This window comes from Oryx dammah, unplaced genomic scaffold (assembly GCF_014754425.2).
Source record: "Oryx dammah isolate SB20612 unplaced genomic scaffold, SCBI_Odam_1.1 HiC_scaffold_25, whole genome shotgun sequence".
Taxonomy (NCBI): domain Eukaryota; kingdom Metazoa; phylum Chordata; class Mammalia; order Artiodactyla; family Bovidae; genus Oryx; species Oryx dammah.
Window position 1 is genome coordinate 21,669,430 of NW_024070209.1, and position 24,084 is coordinate 21,693,513.

The 24,084-nt window shown below is 42.1% G+C and overlaps 1 protein-coding gene across 1 annotated transcript in view; it reads left to right on the forward strand.

Moving 5' to 3' along the window:
• The first annotated feature begins 2,518 nt into the window (after positions 1–2,518).
• The window catches only part of TMEM178A (transmembrane protein 178A), a 57,557-nt gene continuing 35,991 nt past the window's right edge, over positions 2,519–24,084 (forward strand). Inside the window, exon 1 of the mRNA XM_040224689.1 lies at positions 2,519–2,984. Within this exon, the coding sequence (XP_040080623.1) occupies positions 2,585–2,984 (400 nt within the window). The 5' untranslated portion in view covers positions 2,519–2,584. The remainder of the gene's footprint in view (positions 2,985–24,084) is intronic.

The following is a 24,084-nucleotide window of genomic DNA, read 5'->3' on the forward strand; positions in this document are numbered from 1 at the left end:
ATAGATGGCACGGTCCTCAGTTACTATAGCAAAACCTGTGTACTCATCATATGTCACATTCCCGCTGATGCTGTTAATACTGCACCAGCAGAAGCAGTGCTCTCATTACATGCTGCTGGCCCATATTTGTAATGTGTGACATTTTTTATGAAATACTGTCAAGGGTAATCCATCATATAGTAACCTTTGGCTTATATGCTGAGACTGGTCTTAAACATAGACATAAATGAACTTCAAGGATAATGCTGTTTTCGGAGAAGGGTGTGATCAAAGGGTTCTGGCTAAGGAAATAAAGCAGAACATTATTTTCTTTTAAGTTAAACAGTAGTGCCTGAGAAAGAGTTTTCCTTCTGTTGGCTCCAGTTGGGGACATGGTTATTGTGTGAAGATAATCAGGTGACTCTGAAATGTGGCAGAATATTTATTTGTTGGAGTACATCAGGATTTGTAAAGGGAGTGAAGAGTTGCTTAAGGTTTGACTATCCTTGTGACTTGCAAGGCTTGTAATATCTTGATCTCAAGAGGCATTTTCAAAAAATAAAAGGACATATGACAACTAGAGTGAGTTTCAGATATCAGCTGTGGGTTCACAGTGAAAGATATTCTTTCTGTGTATCCATAAAGATTGAGGATTTTACACATATTATAGAGTATAAATAAAAGCAAGCTTCTAAGTCTCATCATTTTTTTGTGTAAATCCAGATAAGACTCCTTTGATGAGCTTAGCGTTTCCTGTTAAGGAAAAGCTTATAGGTGAGAGGAACACTAAAATTATAATTCTTTGTCTTCCTTAATTAGACTGAAGCTCACCATAGATCTTGCTGAGACAATCCAAGTAATAATTCACATTGTCAGGTCAGCAGAAATAGGCAGGGGGTGCCCAATATGACTGAAAGATTTGCTCCAGTGATCTATCTGTGAAGGGAGGTACACAGTCTTCATGGGCAATATACCCTCTGAAGATGCTGAGTACAAACAGCAATGAAAACAAATCCCAGAAAGATTCTTATACCACCTTTACAGATGTCATTTCAGAGGAAATATATAAATCATATTCATACCAACTGACGTGGGGCACTAATTAATAAGTCCCATTAAATCGTGGAGTAATGACATTTAGCATCTAATGAATGCCTCATCACCTTTTGATCATTAATATGGCAAAAGAACACAAAACTTGGTATCCTTGGGCTCCCACAGCATGGTTTTCGGTCTGTGATGTGGCCCCCTGGGCATTAAGTGGTAGGAGGGTATTGCTCCTCTATCATCAGATTCCACACAACACAGCGATTAACTCTTTCAGGACCCTGAGTCCTAAGGTTTCCTCCTTTTAGAAAATGTGAATCTGCCTGCCATTCTCAATTAATGCCTCTGAGCGCCCTAGAAAGCAGAAGCAAGCTGAGATGTTGACTTTGGTGTGTAGTATTGCTACGCTGCTGACCCTCCCAGCCCATGTAAGTTGCACAGGAGGAAAAAATAAAAAATCATCCCCTTGATTTATTACTAAGGACTTTCTTTATTTAAGGACAACAATCACCTCACAGACCAGGTGCCATTGCAAGGGCTTATTGATCACTACAGACTTGTAGAAATTCCAGGAGGCCGTCATTCCAGTGGGAGATGGAGGTGGTCGATCTAAAAGAAGTCCATCTCTGAGCAGGCTGGAGTGGGAGAAAAATCTCTGGCCATTGGTCCATCGCTCTAGTGACACTCGGTGTCTTTTCTTTCAGAAGAGGGTCTGGAGCCGAGAGAGCGCTGAGAGGTTGCCGTGGGCGAGGGAGAGGGAAAGCGCGGGATGACAGGGTGACAGAGCCGCCCCGGGGTCTGAGAGGCTGCGTGCTTCGGTGGAGGGAGAGAGGGTCTCGGCTCCAGATCGAGATTCCTGAGTTAAGCATCACCGCGCAGCCCGACCCAGATGGGATTCGCTTCTGGTTACAAAACGGGACACTGATCAGCATCAACTTGGACAAGTGACAAGACTGAGTCTGATGGGGGTGGATGTCTTTTCAGGTCGTCGGAGGGGAGAGGACGGCTGAGCGCTCGTGGGTAGCTGGGGAGAAGCGTCGCGGCCAGGGCAGGGACAGAAAGGGACAAGAGCGGGGAGGCAGGGACGAAGAAGAGGAAGGACGAGTTGAAGAAAAGTAGGGGCAAAGTGGAGACTGGGTGAAGAGGAGAGGAGGGACGGGGGAGTGAAGGTGCCGAGGGAGGGACTCGAGCGGGAAGAGGAGTCTCGGGAGGGCCGGGCGGAAGGGTCGATCGGGCGGTGTGGACAGCCAGGGGTGAGCAGGCTAGGGGGGGCTCCAAAAGGGAGGGGAAGGGGCTGCGGGAGCGGCGGTGGAAGCGGGCTTGGGGGCAGCGAGAAAGTGCTCGAGGCGCCGGGTGGCGCGGAGCGGCGGGCCCGGGAGGAGGCGGGCGCGCGGTCGGAGGGAGCCGAGGAGGGAGCGCGCCGGGCCCGGGAGCCGGAGGCCGCGGGCGGCAGGGGGCAGGTGGGGGAGCGCGGGAGAGAGCGAGCGGAGCGAGCCGAGGCCAAGAGCATTGTGTCTGGCGGCGGCGCGCGGGCCCACCGGCGGCGGGGCGAGCAGCCATGGAGCCGCGGGCGCTCGTCACGGCGCTCAGCCTCGGCCTCAGCCTCTGCTCCCTGGGGCTGCTGGTCACGGCCATCTTCACCGACCACTGGTACGAGACCGACCCCCGGCGCCACAAGGAGAGCTGCGAGCGCAGCCGCGCGGGCGCCGACCCCCCGGACCAGAAGAACCGCCTGATGCCGCTGTCGCACCTGCCGCTGCGGGACTCGCCCCCACTGGGGCGCCGGCTGCTCCCGGGCGGCCCAGGGCGCGCCGACCCCGAGTCCTGGCGCTCGCTGCTGGGGCTCGGCGGGCTGGACGCCGAGTGCGGCCGGCCGCTCTTCGCCACCTACTCGGGCCTCTGGAGGAAGTGCTACTTCCTGGGCATCGACCGGGACATCGACACCCTCATCCTGAAAGGTGAGCGCCGGGCGCGCCCTGCGCCCCAGGCGCCCGCTCGCGGAGCGCAGCTCGCGGCTCCCCAGGGGCGCCGGTCCCCACGGCCGCCTCCCCGCCGCGTCCCCGGCACACTCTTTCGTCTTCCCCGCCGCCTCCTTTCTTTATCCCTCTCCCTTTCTTTCTCCCGTCCCTCCCTTCTCTGTCGCTCTTCTCTCCCCGACTCTTTCCTCTTCATCCTCCTCTGTCTCCTTTGCTTCCTCGACCTCCTTCCTCCCCCCTTTCTCCTCTCCTCTGTCGTCCTTCGCTCTCTTTGTACACCTGCCCGACTTGGAATGCATGTGTCGATTGCCGCTGGCGAGGAAGGGAACCCTCAAAAAGACCCAACCTTGCCCAGTTGGGCTCCTTCCCTCAAGTTGTGCTTTCCTTTTAGAAATACCTTTGGAAGAAAAGTGGTGCAAATCTCAGAAGAGGAGGAAAGGGCTTTATTCTTGTACTGCTTTAATGTTGGTAGCAGACGGGACTGATGTGGTCATGCCAGTCTGACAGGCTAATGGGGAGCTCAGGAGGCCGGAGGAACCTTCCTGTAAACCCCGAAGTGCGGGGTTCCTTTGGGTTAGACCTCAGACGACAGTAATGCCCTGGTGGAGGCAGCTGAATGCAGCTAGGACATCGACTGTTTTGCAGCCTTCCTCCTGATGACTGGGCACACCATCCTCAGTTCAGGGCAAGCAGAGTGGAAAACCTGCCCAAGCCTGTTAAAGTAGAGCTTTTTGTATTTGCACAGGGAGTCTCTACAGAATCACCCTCTCAGATTTTGATACCTTGTTAGGCTGTTTTGTTGTTGTTTTGTTATTTGACACTGAGTTGTAGAACATGTTTGCTCTTCTGAAGTCTAGAGGATACCTGGCTCCCATGCGTGTTGGATCCTTTGAATTTATTTATTTATTTATTTTTTGTGATCTCGTTCAGTGTGACAGTCCTATTGCTGAAGCTTTCTTCTAGCTGTCGGAGCTTGACCCTTATGATAAATTCTTTTTCTCTGAGATGGAAAAAAAACAAAAACAAAAAAACCACGTTCTTCCCTGGAACTCATTATTGCAAAAGAAAAAAGAAGACGTATAAAATCAGTACATCTAAATCTTTAGTAGCCATTTAGGAAAGCAAAGAAGCAGATTTGTGTTGAATTCTGGTTTGGAATGGAATTACACAGAAAGGAGGGAGTTAATAACATTGGCCTCAAAGTCTTGTTAGTTGGCATATTCCTCATTTCTCAAACATGTCAACTTCCTCCTTCCCATGGCTAGCTCAGCTGGGGACCGCCATCTGAAATCTGTCTGTGGTGGAAGGACTCCAGTGCTTTGGGGAGCAGGGAGCAGATACAATAACCTTCTTTTGCAAACTGTGCTTTATTCTTTCCTCTCCTACCTCACATCCAAATCTGGTTTCTCCTCATGAAGATGCTGCATAATTAATGCTGATAGTAGCATAGTACATGAACAAACTGTAAAAGCTCAAAGTGGAAGCTCAGTTATGGAATGCTCATTTAGGCAAGGCAGTTTTGAAAGCTAAGCAGTGTAGTCTGTCTTTGGGAATGAATGACAGAGCTGCATTTTCTTACACTCTTCCTGTGCCTAGAGTATTTGATTGCATGTAAATTGGATATGGAATAATGCCCGAAACAGCAGGGTAGAGTTCATTCAATCCCAGGGCAGGAGAGGATGCCCCACAGGACACTTGCACATTCTCTACCTCCTCATCCGTCCTGGCTAGCTGAGGTTCAGCTCCAGGGAGGTTCAGAATTCAATAATCCTAGAAGCTGAAGGGACTTTAGACGTCATTCAGTCCAACCTCCCACCTATTGTTTGAACTCCCTTCTACATCTTTCTGACATGGTTGTCCAGCCTAGCACTTCCATAAGATGGAACTTGTATACTAGTTAAAGAATGACAGTTTTCTCATCATAAACACAAGTTTAGATTAAAATGATTTCAGCTTTGTAATAGTGCTGGTGTTTAGCTAATTCTTTGGGTGGAATACTAAAGAATTCTAGCTTGTCATTAGAAGACCTGGGCTCCATTGTTGCCCATACCACTAAATCTCAGTATTTCCTCCAACAAGTCCAGGCCTCCTTGGTCTTCAGTTTTCTTGTTCCTTGTAGGAAGGCTCAGTATCCTTTAGGGGAATTTTTTCTAGTTCTGAAATCTGTCATGGTTGTACTAATAGCAATGTAAATTTAGCTTCCTAGGAAGTTAACGAGCTGCCATTATTAAGACATGAAGTTTGGAGAAATGACATTCAGTACATTGTAGGATCATAATTTGTTATTTGGGAGAGGGCCAAAAGGGCCTGCAATACTTTCAATATTGCTCCCCATCTACCTTGGGCTACTTACACAACTCTTTTGGATCTCAGTTTTATCATCTGTGAAATGAATGGGTGAAATGAATAGCTTTAAAATTCTGTGATTCCAAGAATAGTTTGAATAGATGATTTTTGACACCTCTATTAGGTAAACATTACTTTTGTTTTGGCATCTGTGGTATAATTTGGCGTTTGTGATATGTGCTGGCATTTGTGGCCGTGTCTGGGTTTCTTAAATGAGCCCCCTAGCTAGAAATTAACATCACATCTAATTTAAAAATTTGGACCACTAGTGTCCCATGTTTCATCTTTACTTCTCTGAATTACCTTTTATGAGTCCTAAGATTTAGTAGACTCAGATCAGAGAGAGGGGAGGGATGGGAAGGGCCACAAGAAGTACCTGACTTGTTTAGTGAACTTTTGAGAGAAAAAGAGATCAGCTTTCTTTGTGTGGATTTAGAGCACAAAGCCAGGAGTTGGGTGAAAGTTGCAGAGGGGAAAGTATAGAATTGTTAACATGGAAGACTTCTCACAATTGGAACTGTTTCCGTTTCCTGTTATGAGAGGCGGGGCAAGTATTTCTGAGAGATGTGGAGGAAAAATAAACAGACAATGTGGACTATAAGAGACTGGCTTAGAAATGCAACATAAAAGTCTATAGAATGTTCATCTACTTTAGAGAAATCACATGAACCAGAAAAGCAGCCGTCTGATTGGGACAAGTATTTGGGAAAATTGTCAAACTCTGAATGTCACCCTTTCATTGTGATTCTGGTTTACTTTTAGCCCAGAGTGACCCTAGAAGGTCTAGATTGGACCTCCAACCAGGACCTTAATGAGAGTGGAGGTAAAGTTATTGATAAACCCATTAAGAACCAAGACTAGAACTCAGTGCTACTCTCTTAGGCTGACGAAGAACCAGTTCCCAACACAATTTGAATACAGGTTTTCCAGCACCAAGTCCTCTTACTATATTGACTAATCCACATTTTACTATCTTGCCCACTGGGATAACATGGGACCTTACAAATGCTGTAGAGATATTAAGTTCGCACTGCATTATAGAAATAAATGCCCATCAAAACCCTGTTATTCCGTCAGTTAATATTAGGAAGATTTCAGCTACACATGTGAGAGTTCTTTTGGTATTTGAGTTGGTCAGTTAATTAACTTATTGTTCCTTGTAGACCCTTCTTGCAGCTAACTTTTGTTGCTAACAAAGCTTTGCTGTTCAAAGTAAAGACAGTCTCTGGTAAGTTTGCAAATTAATCATCCTCCATCCAGCAGTAGGAGGGCTAGAACAGTTAAAGAAGCCTTGTGGTAGAAACTTGAAAGAATGGGTTTAAAGAGGAGGGCCTCAGGCCCCTTTGTGCCCCTGGGAATACCACATTGGTAAGAAGCCTTTATGTATAAAAGAAAGCCAGGAAGGCAGGTGGCATGGATTGTGTACAGAGCCCAGGAAATGACAGGAGGTGACCTAAAGATAGATTCTTTTTTCCTACCATTCATCCAATTTATTTACTCTATAAACATGTATTGAATGTCAGGTATTCTTCTATGTATAGAAAATTTGGCTTCCCTTATGGCTGAGCTGGTAAAGAATCCGCCTGCAATGCAGGAGAACTGGGTTCAATCCCTGGATTGGGAAGATCCCCTGGAGAAGGGAATGGATACCCACTTCAGAATTTCTGGCCTGGACAATTCCATGGACTGAATAGTCCATGGGGTCGCAAAGAGTCAGACATTACTGAGTGACTTTCACTTTTACTTCAAAAAATAGAAATACGGAAGTGAAAAAAATGGATAAAAATGCCTGCCCCATTGGAGTTTATATCAAGTACTGTAGTTATTTTCTAGTAGGTTATAGAGTAACTACTTTTAGTAGGCTGTGGGATAAACACTTTGGGCAGGCTGCTAGCACTGGTAGGTAAATGACAGAAAGTACACTGCAGAGTGATGGAGAGCCGGATCCTTTGGGTGACACCAGGCATTCTGTTCCAAGTGCAATTCTTATGTTTAAACTACTTGATGAACAGTAAAATAGGAGGACAGATGGAAAGAGACTCAGTTGGAAACATTCTATAATGCTTCTTTCAGTTACTGAAAACACTGACTTTAATAAATAAACATTGATGAGTCTTGTGAATACATTATATGGAACTTTGGAGAAATTAATTTTGAGTAGGGATTAGTCATTGAAATGATATCAGAAGTGCCAACTGTTCTTACTAGCCTTAAGTTTAATTGAAAAAAATTTTAATTAAAATTTTTCATTAAAAGCAATCCACACTACTTTTCAAATATATGTTCCTTGTTTATGTAAATGGAATCCTAATATTATATATTGCCTGCAATAAATAAAAGGGAAATGAATGTTGTAGTGTTTTGTTTTTATGAAGTTAAGAATGATAGAATTTTAGAAATGTGAAGATTATGATTCTGTAGTCATATTGTTCACTTGTATAAATCATTTGGGATTGAATTCTTAAAACTTGAAATAGAATGTCCTTGTGGTTTCAGAAGCATTTTTCCTTTAATGAGATAAACAGAGATATCAAAGACAGTGGGACATAAATACTTTGTCATTTTACTCCCTGCAAGAAAGAGAAAGTAGGAGGATTGGTAGGAATTTATTGGGTCTCTTCCTCACTCTAATGATTTATCTGTTTTCCCTGTTGGCTTATTTTCCATGAAATTAATAGTCTGTACAGGACCCACCAAGTTCTACCTGACACAAAAATAGATTGATGATTTTCTCCAGCTCATTTGTAGACCAAAGTATCATTTGTGTTAGAATAATTATCTCCCAAGAGCAGATGTATCTGGGAAATCTGGGAGGCGAGCACTGTTTCTCCTTCCTGACCCATTAGTTTACACACTGTTCTCGGACCTTCTCTTGGACCAGAAGATGCTGCTGGCAAAGGGATTCTTCAGTTTTGGAGGTGCTGGGGATATCATTAAGACTTCTTTTTCTCTCTTCATTTCTCAAGGCAGTGGTCTCTGAAACTGTCTTAAGCCCCACTCTATGTAATTTATATTTTTTCATTTAAACATTAGATGCAGGAACTGTGCTTACACGGGCTTTCCAGATGATGCAGTGGTAAAGAATCCGCCTGCCAGCGCAGGAGCTTCAGGAGACGTGGGTTTGATTCCTGGGTGGGGAAAATCTCTTGGAGGAAGAAATGGCAACCTACTTCAGTATTATTGCCGAGATAATCCAATGGACAGAGGAGCCTGGCCGACTACAGTGCATGGGGTTGCAAAGAGTCAAACATGACTGAGCAGTTGAGTATGCTTGCACACTCTGTACTGAAATATATTGGCTTGTCCAAAAATTTCGTTTGTTTTTTTCATACACGTGTGTGGGAAACCGAACGAACTTTTTGGCCAACCCAAATACATCATGAAACATGAAGGAACACAAACCTTGAAGGGATGGGGTAATATTAATAAATAGAAAAAAAGTTTATCTATGTTCCAGGGGGTACATAAGAGGACTGCTTATGTACTGCCTGGCATATTCCCCTTTCTCTTGGAAGACTGCTTCTCTCATTGCCCATCAGCCAAGCCTGAGTTTCTCATCTGGGCAGAAGATGGATTGTTCTTTACTATCGTGGCTGACCTCTGTGGTGGGTCTCCCAGCACCACTGTATCACATATTCATCTTGTACAGGGGAGAGAAGAAGATGCATTTTATTTCTGTATCATTTCTGACATGAAACAGTATTACCTGCGACTTTATGATTAAACAACTGCTAGCTCATATTACACAGCTCTTAATGAGTAGATATGTAGTTTTGTGCTACAGTGTCTTGAGGCGGAACATACCTGAGTGTGACATCTATGCTTCAACACATCCTATTGATAACACTCCTGAAGGTTATCTTGCTTAGAAATTAAATTCTCACTTGCCTCTCTGATATCAAAAAAAGACATTTGCTTCTATTCTTTCCATCTGCAAAGAGAAGTCACCTTTTAATAGTGATTCATAAACACAAAAGTGGATGGTGCTTTAAGTGGTTTGTGATCAAAATTGCCAGAGTCAATGACATTTGTATCTACCATGTCTCATGGATTACATTTAGCAATGGCCTTGAGGGGAACAACAGAAGAGTTTTTTGCTATGCCATAGAATGTTCACATCCAATCATACTAGAGTTGCTGTGATTTTTTTCTTAGCTCCTGATTTCTCTTCTTCAAAGCTCAGAAAGAGCCCTTAAACCCTACCAGGCAGACTACTCATAATTGCAAGTGTTCTTGATTGAAACAGAAGATAGCTTTTATTGGGGGAGCATCCAGGAGTTACATTTCACTGAGGGAGTAACTGAGATGCTCAGTGTCAATGGCAAATGGCAAACGATGGTGATTGGTCACATTGAAGGAATTTAGGCTGGTCCTAGAGTTTTCCCAACAGTTATCAAGAATGAACTCTCCTTTCCTCTTTGAGTACACCTGCAGTGCAGTATACCCCAGGTAACTGAGCTGTGACCTCTGCCAAGCAAGCTGTGACATCAGGTTGGCAGTGTCCTTGAGCCCATCTTTCTTGTGTCCATCTTATCTTTCAGAGAGATTCCATTGTCCTTCTTTGATACTCAATTATGTGACCATCTGGGGCCTATTTTCTTGTATTATTTGCTGTTAAAAGAATAAAAATAATCTGATTTGGTCATCCCCTTCACTTCCCTCTCCCTTGCAGAAGCAACTGGTGAGATGGAAGGAAAAAGTTGAAAACAACTAAGCTGGAGGTTTGGCAAATAGTACAAGTAGCAAATGTATCTCCTTTGGAGTAAAACATTAGCTCAATAATTTGGGGGCAATTCAGATAAGATCATCTTAACCCTGTAGACTTGCTGTAAGTGTAACAAATTAGTTTTTCCTAATATATATATATATATATATATATATATATATATATATATGTATGTATTTTAAAAACAGCATACCATTACTATTGTCTAAAGCTTTGTACAACTGGTTGTAAAGATTTTTATCAAAACAAAGGCACCTGACAGTAGAAAATGGACTTTATCTTCAAAACCTGGTAAAATTGATGCTGGGTTTTGTTTTTTTTTTTTCACTTTCTTATAGTGCTTCCCTGCGGTTAAAAATAATTGCAGTGATTAATCTGTTTTATTGCAAGTTTTAACTAAAAAGATGTAACTGAACTTCTTGGAGCCCGAGAGAGTCCGCATCAGCCGTCACGAAGCTGACAGCCTTTGTTTGCTGTAGAGTACCAGGAAACTCCAGGCTGCACTCCATCTTTCTTGTAACTCATCCAGATAAGCTGATTGCAGACCAAACAATAATGTCATGGGGACACCCATCAGGAAATGCATTAGCAAGTGAAAAAAGGGGAACAATACAAACCGTTTTTCAGTTTTCATTATCTTGACTGACTGAGGACACACTGAATTATTTTCTACAACTTGCTGGATGCCCCCACTGTTCAGACTTTTAAGTGTTTTGTTCATGGGAAAAAATCAATCAACTCATTTCTCCTCTAAGGACCAAAAGGATGTAATCTGTTCCCTTCTGGTTCCACCAGGTTGTTTGATACCGTACAGGTAGACAGGGAAGTGATTCCAGAAATATGTGAGAAATTTTGAATGTATAGATAATCCAGAAGGCTTTACTGTCCCTTTAAATAGGTCCCTCAACTGTAAATCAACACTGATGCTTCCATCTGCCATGCCAGAAAACACTGACATATATTCTTAGGGTCTTTAACTGGCAAATTGAGAGAGTGAGGATGGGGGTAGGGGTAGGAGGCTGTATGTGACTTGGATCTCTTTTGCCTGTATTTTAAGGAATTTTTATTTGGTGTGGGGGATGTAAGCATTTGCTTCATTCAGAAATCAGCAAATGTTACTGATTGTTGAAAAGAAATGCTTTTGAAAATAAGAGGCTGCTTAGTGTAACACGTGGGTGCTGTGTCCTCCTTGCCCTGTGAGGTTTTGCTGTCTCTAAGGATACCCTCAGTAGTGAGAAAGGGGGTCTGAGGAGGTGGGTTGGGGCTTTTGGTTAATTTGAGTTTGAATGCCATTCCTTACGTTCTCATAGTTTTAAAAACTCCTTACAGTAATGTTTATAGTTGTTATGGAATTTTTAGCATAGGCATCCCATTAAATGGTATTCAAGGAAGTTATCCTGAAAAACAACAGAATTGATCACTTGTCATGGGATTGAAAGATTATGAAACTGATCATCAGAGCAACAGTTTGACTCAGCAGAAGATAAACTGTAGGAGAGGAGAAACTAAAAATATAATAGCCAATGGCAGTAATGGAGTCTGGGTCAATCAAAGTTCAGTATTTGTTTTATGCCACTAATACTTAGTCATTTATTCCCGGTGGTTTGATCCTTAGCATCTAGGGATCCTTAGCATTTTAGTTTGATCCTTAGCATTTTAGGGAAACTTTGATGTTCAGACAATGGAAATGTTGGTTGAAAGAAGCTAAAACTAACAAATACTAGAGAAAGAAAGAGCTAGGCTGAATTCAAGTGGCAGAAGAAGCGACAGTGACTGCCGATAAGAACGTTTATGAAAAATATTGTCTTTTTGTTCAGTTTTTTGAAAGAAACAAAACCAAAAAGGCAGAAGGAACTTGCTTACTATTCAGCAGTAGAAGATAGAATCCAGGCAGAAATGTCTGCTGAAGAAGCGTCAAAGTCATGCATTTCTTTCCTTTTTTTCTCAAGGGTTACCTTTTGTTTCTGAAAGAAACTCAAATTGGTTGGAGGAAAATGGGTAAGCACATGTTGAATTAAAGATTCATAGAGTTGAAAGGAACTTTGAGCTGTGATCCTCATCCAGTTTTTTTTACTATGATGCTGTGATAGAGAATTTTCTTGTGCGTGCACACTTCTGCCCATTACATGTAATTCCTGGCATACCAGCTCTATCTGTTTTTCGCTCAGAAAGTGTGTTTTTAGAATGTCTGTGAAGGAGGGAATGTTGTTATCAGCAAAATCTCAAATAAGTTTTAATTTATAAAATAGACTCTAGATTTTGCACAGGGCAGGTCCTTGGATCTTATGTAGAAGAAACTTAGAGAAAGCAGTCTGATTGGCTGTGGGAGTGGAGGCTTTATCCAGTTTGTGTATCTTTTAGGGATGGGGCTTGTACAGGAAGCTGATGGATACCATGAGCATGTGTACTTCAATCTTCCATAGTTATCCCCAGGCACCATCTCTGATTTGGAAATTGGGAACTTTATTAAGAACTCATTACCTGTTAGTCTTCTGAACCCATCCCAACACACCTGATTTGAGAAAGTTAAAAAAAAAAATGACAGGAGGAATCATAAAAGGTCATAGTTTTGTTTGCCCTCCAAGTGTAACAGAGTTATTGAAATAAATCTGTCTGAGAGACCCTGAGAGGCATTAAACAGAGTTCACAATTCAGTAAACCCATATACAGATGAATCTGCAGTCATATTTGAATAGGCCATGGGGAAGATTGAATGTTCCTTACTAATATGCCCCAGATTTTCATTTTGGAAATTTGTGGCATGGGTGTTTTTTAGAGCATGTTTTTATTTTTTCAATTATCACACAGTTCTTGTTTTAGCACTCTTCCTGCTCTATTTGCAGGTTAAAATGGCAGACCTATTCCTCCCCCCATCCCCCGGCTAAGTATCGTCCCATATATGTAAGTTTCTGGAGTTTTTAATTCCTGAAAAGGTCAGGTATAAAACATTATAATTTTGGTTGTAAGTCTAATTTTTAAAAATGCTATTAATAAAATATTTGATAAACATTTATCCACTTGCATAAGCAGGTTTACTAAAGATCTTTTAGTGCTAAATAATAGAAAACCCAGATAAAAATGACTTAACCTACAAGAAGAATGTGTTTTCACCCGTAACAAGAAGTCTAGAGGAAGCCTGTACTAGGCTGGTCAATTGAATTCTCTTGGGCTTTAGTTGTTGCAGCATGGGCAGCTTTGCCTTCAGGCTTGTCTCTTCCTGGTCACTAGCAGGACTGATGGTCACTTCCTCACACAACGGTAGTTCAAAGGCTAAAGCAGGAGAAAGGGCATGCCCCCTTTTTCCTAAAACATTCTTAGAATGAATGTAATGCCCCAGAAGGCTCCCAGATTTCCCACAGGCCTCATTGGTTAGAATTATGTCACATGACCATTCCTAAACCAATGCCCAGTGAGTTGAATGGAATTATCATGGTCCCCTTAGACCAATCAAGCTTCTCATGACAGAGGCTAAGATTTCAGTGTCCCCAGGAGGCACTTGCCTGCCTGATACCTGAAGGAAGTCTGGCTACTGTTAGCTAAAGGAAGTGTGGCTGCCTTAGTGCTGCTGAAGCACCAAGTCCAGACAGTGGTCCAGTCCTACCTGCGATCGTTCCATAGGGAGAACAGGACTGAGAGAACCCAGATTTCTTGCTGGTGCTTCCACATTTACCACATTCCCACTCTACAACCTGCCCTGATCGGGATAGGGAAGTAAAAGAACATCTTTTTTCTCTATATCCCTAAATTCTCAGATTGTTGTTGTTGTTCAGTTGCTCAGTCATGTCCAACTCTTTGTGACCCCATGGACTGCAGCATGCCGGGCTTTCCTGTCCCTCACCATCTCCTGGAGCTTGCTCAAATTCATGTCCATTGTGTTGTTGATGCCATCCAACCATCTCATCCTCTGTTGTCCCCTTCTCCTCCTGCCTTCAATCTTTCCCAGCATCAGAGTCTTTTCTAATGAGTCGGCTCTTCACATCAGGTGGCCAAAGTATTGGAGCTTCAACTTCAGCATCAGTCCTTCCAAAGAATGTTCAGGACTGACTTCTTTTAGGATTGATTAGTTTGATCTTCTTGCAGTCCAAGTGACTCTGAAGAGTCTTCTCCAGTGCTGCAGTTGGAAAGCATCAGTTCTTTGGTGGTCAGTCTTCTTTATGGTCCAGCTTTCATATCCATACATGATTACTGGAAAAACCATAGCTTTGACTGTATGGACCTTTTTTGGCAAAGTGATGTCTTTGCTTTTTAATACAGTGGCTAGGTTTGTCATAGCTTTTCTTCCAAGGAGCAAGTGTCTTTTAATTTCATGGCTACAGTCACCATCTGCAGTGATTTTGGAACCCAAGAAAATAAAGTCTGTCACTGTTTCCATTTTTCCCCCATCTATTTCCCATGAAGTGATGGGACCAGATGCCATGATCTTAGTTTTCTGAATGTTGAGTTTTAAGCCAGGTTTTCCCTCTCTTCTTTCATCTTCATCAAGAGGCTCTTTAGTTCTTCTTCACTTTCTGCCATAAGTGTGGTGTCATCTGAGTATCTAAGGTTATTGATATTTCTCCTGGCAGTTTTGATGTGAGCTTGTGCTTCATCCAGCCCAGCATTTTGCATGATGTACTCTGCATAGAAGTTAAATAAGCAGGGTGACAGTATACAGCCTTGATGTACTCCTCTCCCTATTTGGAACCAGTCTGTTGTTCCATGTCTGGTTCTAACTGTTGCTTCTTGATCTGCATACAGGTTTCTCAGAAGGCAGATAATGTGGTCTGGTATTCCCATCTCTTTCAGAATTTTCCAGTTTGTTGTGATCCACACAGTCAAAGGCTTTAGCATAGTCAATGAAGCAGAAGTAGATGTTTTTCTGGAACTCTCTTGCTTTTTTGATGATCCAACGGATGTTGGCCATTTGAACTCTGGTTCCTCTGCCTTTTCTAAATCCAGCTTGCACATCTGGAATTTTTTAGTTCACGTACTTTTGAAGCCTAGCTTGGAGAATTTTGAGCATTTATTTTGCTAGCATGTGAAATGAGAGCAATTTTGCAGTAGTTTGAACATTGTTTGGCACTGCCCTTCTTTGCGATTGGAATGAAAACTGACCTTTTCCAGTCCTGTGGCCACTGCTGAGTTTTCCAAATTTGCTGGCATATTGAGTGCAGCACTTTCACATCATCATCTTTTAGGATTTGAAATCGCTTAGCTAGAATTCTGTCACCTCCACTAGCTTTGTCTGTTAAATTCTCAGGTTGGGTTCCTGTAAATTGACTCATGAGAGACAAATGAAGACAGAAAAACAGAGGTTACCGTGTGCCTCATGCAAATGGAGCCCTCGGGGACTGGTAGCTCCAAGTGGTGTTTAGGACTTAGGTTTATATGACATCTTAATGAAGGAATGGTACATTTTTAGAGAACTGGTAAGACAAAGGAAAAGGACTTTGAGTTTCTAGGGCTGACAGATTGTGGGAAGGCAAATATTAGCAGAGACTGGTGGTAAATCAGGGCTAGAAATTAGCAAGGATTGTTATGTAGATTCCTCTGCTACCATCTCTTCACTGATGAGAATCTGGAGTTATCTCTGGTAATTAATTTCTATCCTTCTTGGTGGAAGAAGGAGGCAGCATCTTTATAAATTTATGTCCTGCTGTTAGGCAAGTAGGAGAAGGGCAGAGTTTTTCTTGTATCTGCTTCTTCTCGATTGCCTTCAACTCAAAATGATTCTTATATCAGAGTGGCATATTTGGGAGCAGCATATTCTATTTTTCATGGGCATATCGAAGCACCCTGAAAGCTTTGTGCTTTGCTTTTCTAAAGGCTGGTTGGTGACTCTTTAATCTCTAGTAACCCAGGGAATGCATGGTTGTTTTTATGGAGGCTTCTTCATAATTGCACTTAACAAAATGGAATGTGAAATTTTCAAAACTATACACTTTAGAGAATTCTGATGCACTCTTAAGATCTGATAGTGCAGTTGCTATAAATTTAATACACATTGGGTTGATGAGGTCAGTGGTGTTCAAAGCTGGAAGGTCACCTAAGGAAGTGGTTGTTCAGCAACACGTAATTCTCTGTTTGGAGGAGTGGGATGGAAGGAGAGCATATTAAGATGAAGCTCAAGCATCTCAGCAGGAATGTTCAAGTCACAACACTCCAGGGCACTTCACCTTTCCTGATGGAATTGCTGTGCTCCTCTTGGACCTCTTATTTGAAACTGAGAGGCCTATTTATTAAAGCTTGATACCTCTTTACAACAGGAATTACAAAGCAAGAAAACAATCTGAACTACTGCAGATGGGCTGAGCTAGCAGGATTTCAGCCCAGAAGCCTCAAAAGATGGTGTAGAGCCACAAGGTATGTGGGAGGACATATTTTAGGACCACCAGATTGCATGCCAATTTGCAGGTTCAAAAAGAAAAAAAAAAAGTGGAGAGGCAGGAAATAAAGGAAAGCAGGAAAGAGCAAATGAACAACTATTCGGTAGATCTTTGAGGAACCAACCCTCTAAGATCTTGTTTCTTTAAATATCTATCAAGTTCATTTATCTTTCTGAAATACAATCTTATCATGCCTTTACTTTGATTAAAAATCACTGTCTGATGGATTCCCCAATAAGGTAAAAATAGACTGACCGAATGATCCAGCAATTCCATTCCTAGGAGTATAACCTAGAATGGAATATACTCTAGAATGGAAAACAGGGGCTCAAACAAAAGCTTGTACATGAATATTCATCACAGTGCTGTTCCAAATAGGCAAAAGGTGGATACAACCCAAGTGTTCATGAGCTGATGAATGGTTAAAGAAAATATGCTGTGTCTATATAATGGAACATTAGAAAGGAATGATGTACTGCTACATGCCACAGCATGGATGAACCATGAACATACTATGCTCAGCGAAAGAAATCAGACCCCAAAGGCAAAGTATTATAGGATTCCATGAATATGAACTATGCAGAATAAGCCATAGAGATAGCAAAATAGGAGGGAAGAATGGGAAAGTGACCGGTTCATGGATATAGGATTTTCTTTGGGGCTGATAGAAAAGTTCTAGAGATAGATGGTAGGAATGGTAATAAAATGTACTAAGGAACAAGACATTACATGCTTTAAAATGGCTAATGGGGTCAAAACCAAGCAAAACCAAAATAAAATCATTACACTGCCCATATCTAAAAGTCTAAACTTCTTCGAAGTTCATAAAAAAGCCTTCTCCTTGTGGCTCCAACTCCTTTCCTTGTTATGTACTCAGACCCTTCTCCTTGAAATCTGGGGTCAGGCCTCACCAGATCATTTGCTCTTCTTTCAGTATTTATGCCCTTCACTCTGTGTCACTGTGGAATTTGTTTCTTCTGCCTGAAACGCCACCGCTCCTTGTCCATTTGGTCACTCCTTGAAGGATTCCATTGTTTTTTCCTCTCTAGATTTCCTTGACTCTCCCCTTAGTCTCTCATTACCCGCAGAATTAATTGCTTTATTAGTTAGGACCCCAGTGTGCTTTGTACATATCTCTATATTATTACTTTCTACATTGTATTGTGGGGTTTCCCAGGTATTGCAGTGATGAAGATCCACCTGCCAAGGCAGGAGACAGAAGGGAAACGTGGGTCTGATCCCTGGGTCAGGAAGATCTCCTAGAGTAGAAAATGCCAACCCACTGCAGTATTTTTCCCTGGAGAATTCCATGGACAGAGGAGCCTGGCAGCCTACAGTCCATGGGACCGCAAAGAGTTGGACACGACCGAGCAACTGAGCATGCAGGCACATTATATTGTGGTTTATTTTCTTGCCCACTTTGCTCCTACCTAGTTGGGAACAGATGCCACTTAGCTCAGTATCTGGCATATGGCTATCTTCCCATGGAATAGTTGTTGAAAAAATTCCACTGGATTGATTCAAATCACCATCATATTTGGTCCATTCTTTTTCACCCACTCATTCAATTCAAGGAAAGGGAGAAGAGAGACTTATTCTGAGCTTTCAAAGACTAGGACACTAATAATTCAAAGAAGGCAAAGCAATTGGCATTTTAAAAGAGCAGTAATAATATTATGTAAAACAAAACACTTATGGTTGCTTTTGTTTTTGATGTATTCTAAAAACCACTGTAAAACTAACAGGGTGCTTCTCTATGGAGGATTTTCCTCACAAAACGTTCTTCAGTTCAGTTCAGTCGCTTAGTCGTGTCCGGCTTTTTGTGACCCCATGAATCGCAGCACGCCAGGCTTCCCTGACCATCACCAACTCCCGGAACTTGCTCAAACTCATGTCCATCGAGTCAGTGATAGCATCCAGCCATCTCATCCTCTGTCATCCCCTTCTCCTCCTGACCTCAAATTGCCCCCCGCCCCCAGCGTTCAGGGTCTTTTCCAATGAGTCAACTCTTCGCCTGAGGTGGCCAAAGTATTGGAGTTTCAGCTTTAGCATCAGTCCTTCCAAAGAACACCCAGGGCTGATCTCTTTTAGGATGGACTGGTTGGATCTCCTTGCAGTCCAGGGGACTCTCAAGAGTCTTCTCCAACACCACAGTTCAAAAGCATCAATTCTTCAGTGCTCAGCTTTCTTCACAGTCCAACTGTCACATCCATACATGACCACTGGAAAAACCATAGCCTTAGCAAAAGGATTACATTTTTGTTACGATTTTCTTGTCTTTCAGCTTATATCCCATAGCAGGAAGTCCCTACCTTCAAGGAACTTTTCCTTTATTCTCTCACAGGACCTGACTTGGTGGTTTTTCAGATACTAGGAACTCAATAGATAGATAGTATTTTCCCAGGTTTTTTCTGTATTTCCTTGTGCAGGTTTGGCTTATTAAATGTTCTGTTTTTCAGTAGCACTGTTCAAGTCCAGTTACATACTTCCTTTCACCAGAAAGCACAAGAGCTAGAATGAATCACTGAAAGACTCCTGGTGGCTGCCCTTAGTCAGGCTTGTTTCTGAGCTATTTGGATGCTGTGTGAGGTCTTAGGCGGGAGGCTGTTTGCTGACAAAAAGCCTGGAAGACCATGTGGGGTTCAAGTGTGCTCTTCGGGCTCTTCAAGCTGAGATAGCTCTCCAAGAGACTGGTGGCTTTTCTGGCATGCTGAAATCAGCTCCCTCTCAGCAAGTTTATTTTGCGGTTTATTGAGGTGACAGGAGTCAGAGACTCGGGGCATCTCCTTGCCTCTGCTATTAACTAGCTATGTGACCTTGGGTGAGTCACCTCACCTCTCAGATCTTCATTTTCTCATTTGTGCATATAGGGGTTGGATTGGTGTAACCTGCTGGGTCTTTTGCAGCATTAAGTGGCAGTAATTATAGGATGCCCAGCAAAACAGCAGCTTAATTAACTCAGCAAAGTGTAAGGATAGAGAAAGGTCATTTCTCTCTAGAAGCAGGTAAGCATTAGGACAAGCCAAATCTGAGAACCTTTCTCTCTTTTCAATTGTTCACCCACATTTCTTTCCTTTGCTCTTTTGAATGTGACATGCTTTCTTTTTGCTAATTTTCTTTTTCATTTCCTGAGGGTTTCAAAGGAGAAAGCAGGACTTTCCATATTGTTCCAGGAATTCTTTTCTGCCCAAGCAATGTTTGCCATTTGGTTGGAAGGACTCAACTGTATAATTTTTTTTTCTTCTTAGATAATTTCACATGGAATTGGTAATAATAAGTTATACCTGGCTTTAGGAACTGAAGTTAGAGTTTATAATAGAGAGCAAAAAAGAAGTGCCCTTTAGAAAATTGTATCGTATAATTTAAATTTTGCCTTACTTGCTCATTTTAAACTTCTTTGAAGAAGTTTGAAAGATTCTGATGAAAGAAAAAAATACACATTTTTTTGTTACTACAGGTAAAAAAAAAATCCTGCATTTATTCCTTTTTTGCTTCATGACAATATTTAATACTCACAAGCCACGTGAAGTCAGAGAAATCCACAGTTATCTACTATGATTCATTTTGTTCAAAGGTTTTAGAGATGTACTCTCTGAATTTAATAATCCACTGTGTTAAATACCTGGAAGTTATATTTGATCACTTTAATTCATATTATGAATCTTCATTATTCACTTGGTTTTTTTTCTCCCCTCAAATGATATTTTAGGTGGCTTGCCACATATTGTAACTGGCATAATAGTTAATTTCACTGAAAGCCCTATTCAAAAAATTGGAATTTGATATGACTTTCCTTGCCCCCAAATTTTCTTTTATGTAGATGAAAGGATATGCCCAGGTAAACTTCTTTAGGCGTCCATGGCAATGATTATAATGGTAGATCTGTTGCACCACTTCTGATATTTGATTGGACCAGTTGTTTTCACTTAAATCCTTCCAGACAAGCAGAGATGGGTAGACAAGATAATCATCTGAGTTATCCCCATCACAGTCGGGCTGATTCTTACTGAGAGAGAGCGTGAAATCCAGAAGACAGTGTGGGTATATGGTCTGGAGGTTGAGCATACCACCGCCTCACCTTTCCCCATCATAAGCATTTGGGGCATTTGGAAGATTTAGAAGTTTATCCAAGAGGAAGGAATAAAAAAAGAGAGAGAGAGACCTGTTTTGATTGGTGATGGTGAAGATGGGGGAGACAAAATTCCAAGGAGAAAGAGTCATCACTAACGGTCTTCACTGTGGTCTGTTGATTTGGGGATATATTTCTTAGAAAGTCTCTTCGTTCTTTTTGAATTTGTTTGTTTCCTTTTACAAACAGTAACACTAGGAAGACTCTTGGAGATAATGCACTAGGAAACTGAAATTACTCTGTAGAAGCCATATGATGAGGAGTGTGATATTCATGGAATTCATGAGGAAAAACACCTTAAATTTACACAGCAGATTCCTTCCATATAACTCAGAGCAGTTTTTACAATGAGAAAAAGGAGACATGTTCTCTGACTCAGTGTTGAGGAGAATAACATAGGGACTGCTGTTAATTACTGTTTGTATACGGAGGGGAAGATGGCCACGTGGAGTGGGGAGGAGATGGAGAACCCTGGGAACCAGGAACTGTGGGCCTGGTCCTGGCTTTTGTGCCACCCATGGGACCTTGGCAAGTCATTTAAACCTCTCTAAATCCAAGTTTCTCATTTTTAAAGTTGAACTTCATGATTTCAGAGTTTTCCAGATTATTACTTTTTATGGTTTATTTATAGTGTCAGGAAGGAAAAGGTGAGTTTTCCAGAGAGCTAAAACCTACCTTTTGTGCCTCAGAAACTTGTTTTTATCTAACTGGATGCATGTATTATTCAGTGGATTGCACACTTCTCATCTGCCTTCTGAAACAGAGAGCACTAAATTTAACTTTTGCTGAATGACTCAAGGTTGTTGCTATGAACTATGATATAATAACTGGGATATAGCATATTAATATGATATGTTCCTCTTGGGGAGCACAGAGGTATGTGGAACTATGTGCCTCAAAACCAAAGGACACGGTAACACTGTACTTTTCACGAAAATGATTGTGTTGGTTCTGATTTTTTTTTTTAATGCTGCTTTCTAAATATCACTTCCTTCTGTTCCATTGTCTGTCTTGAGCTGTCCTTTTCTGTGTTCCATCTTGCTGCTTCTAATGGGCTAGGAACAGGGAGCTGTAGGTGAAGCAAGTTGGAGTTAGGTCTGAAGTTTGGGCAAATAGTCGCAGGTGAGGTTTCTGGAGGGACTCCAGCGTGTGAAGGTTTGGAGGCTTCCTCGGGTCACTGCCTGAGGCCTTTGGGGTGTTCTGTGTTGCAGTAAGAGACCCTTGGATAAAGTGTCCGGCTCTTCTCGTTTATGGAATGATCTAATGTTTGTGACCATCCTTCCGGGGGAGAAAGTAAGACTGGGAGCTGGGCAGAAATGACATAGCCCAAGGGACTAAAAAGGGCTCAAAAATAGAAAAAGGTCACTGAGAGGGCAGATGTGTGGGTCTGTGAGAGTATCCAGGAGACAGACAGACAGGGCTAAGTCATGTTTGTAGGGCATCCCACAAGGTCATCTTGTTCACAACCTTGACTTGCCAGCCATTCTCCACTATGACCTCCCATTTCCACCTTCTTTAGATGAAGCATGTAAGGGTCTACTGTGGCAAGGTTAATTTAGGACCCCTGGATACTGAACTTCTAGTTAATTGTCATTCTATTGATCCTCAGGACCACTTGCCCGGTAGATTGAGAAAATGTAAATTGGTTATTCATTTTCTGTATATTTACACGTAAACACCACTTTATTAGCTTGCAAAATTCAGTGTTGTCCATTTTAGCGTAAACTTGGACACTGACTAATTTGTACTTCTTTAATCTGCAAGCTTGGCAATTTGGGGCAGCCTCTTCCCTTTCGCATCCTCCCTCCCCACGACTTCACCCCTCCCATCCAGCAAAGCCAAGAATGTTATTTTAGGCTGTAGGAACTATTAAAAAATACCACTGGGTTTCTCTAAGCTTTTCTGAAGTTTTTAAATAAATAAATATATAAGGATCACATAGGCCAGCCTCCCATGAGGCTGTTTTTGCTGTGTTTTCTGGGCACTCATGGAAGGACAGCAGTCAGGCCTGGTGCTATCCTGGCACCACAGCTGCTTGGCCCAGGAAGGGGGTAGGAACTCATCCTAGGGAGGAGGGAGCCAGGAGGGTCCAATATATGTCACTGTGGCTTCAGCCAGGATCATGTAGCTCCAGGATCATGGAGCTGTGGGGAAAGCCAGGAGATGATCAGTGATTAGAGAAATAGAACCATGCTACCTCTTCTGGCATGGGAGTTAAGTGAGCAACCGTGACCCACTTGTGTTGGAATTTTCCTCTCTTTTAACACCATCGGCAGGCATGAGGATGGGCACAGTGTGGAAGCAACTTCTGCTGTCTTCCCTTATAAGGCTGGCCCTCCTCACTTCTTGAAAAATACTGTCATAATTTCACTCAGGATTCTGGAATCACTGTCCTTGTAACAGTGTAGCCTGTGGCCTTGTCTATCCACGGCTTTGCATTGGCCTCTTCTTTATTGATCTGGGCTGATAATCATGCAGTCTGTTGGGCTGGTTCTAATTATTTTGGCTGTCTTAATTATGGGATTGTGCATGAACTGTTGTGTTCGAATAATTTCTCAGCAATAAAAGGAATTGAACCAGCTCAAGAGTCCATGAGTCTACCTTGTTCCTATCTGCTTCTGCCTCTAGCCCTTTGTGTCATGTTAAATGAATCATTTTGCTTCCTTGTTTTTTATTTTCCTCTCTGTGAACAGGGAGAGAATGATATTTATCTTGTGGCTTAAGATTTAGGGTCACTAAACATCATGCATTCACAAAATGTTAATTGTTGCCATCAGTGTGATAGGATGGTTCATGCTGTCTCTGTGGTTTATATCTTTCTTTCTTTCTTACTATGAACTTTCATTAACATGCGCTTGTTATAGAAAATACAGAAAACTGCACAGAAGAAAACAAAAATCAACTGTAGCCCTCCAACTTACTTATATAATCCTGTTCAAAGTTTGATTTCTTTTCATCCAGTTTTTATGCAAATATATAAAGACATATGTATATATATATTTACTTTTATGTTATATGGGTGTATAGTTGATTTACACTGTTGTATTAGTTTCAGGTATACAGCAAAGTGATTCAATTATACATATACATGTATCCATTCTTTTTCAAGTCCTTTTCCCATTTAGGTTGTTACATAATATTGAGCAGAATTCCCAGTGCTATACAGTAGGTCCTTGTTGGTTATCCATTTTAGATATAGCAGTGTGTAGATGTCAATTCCAAACTCTCTAACTGTCCCTTCCTCCCACCCTTCCACCTGGGTCACCATAAGTACAGAGACATATTTAGATAATATGATATATACTGCCTTGTATCCAGGATTGAGCCACAAGAGTTTTCCAGTTTTAATCTTTTTTTAATATCTGCAGAGTATTTTAGTGGACTCATAGCCTTCTAGGTAACTAATCTTTCCGACTCTTGTCTCTCCACCTATCCCCTTTTTTGTCTGCCTGATGGAATCATCTACTGGAGAGAAAACTTGATCCTATCACTTCCCTGCTTAAACCCTTCTGTGCT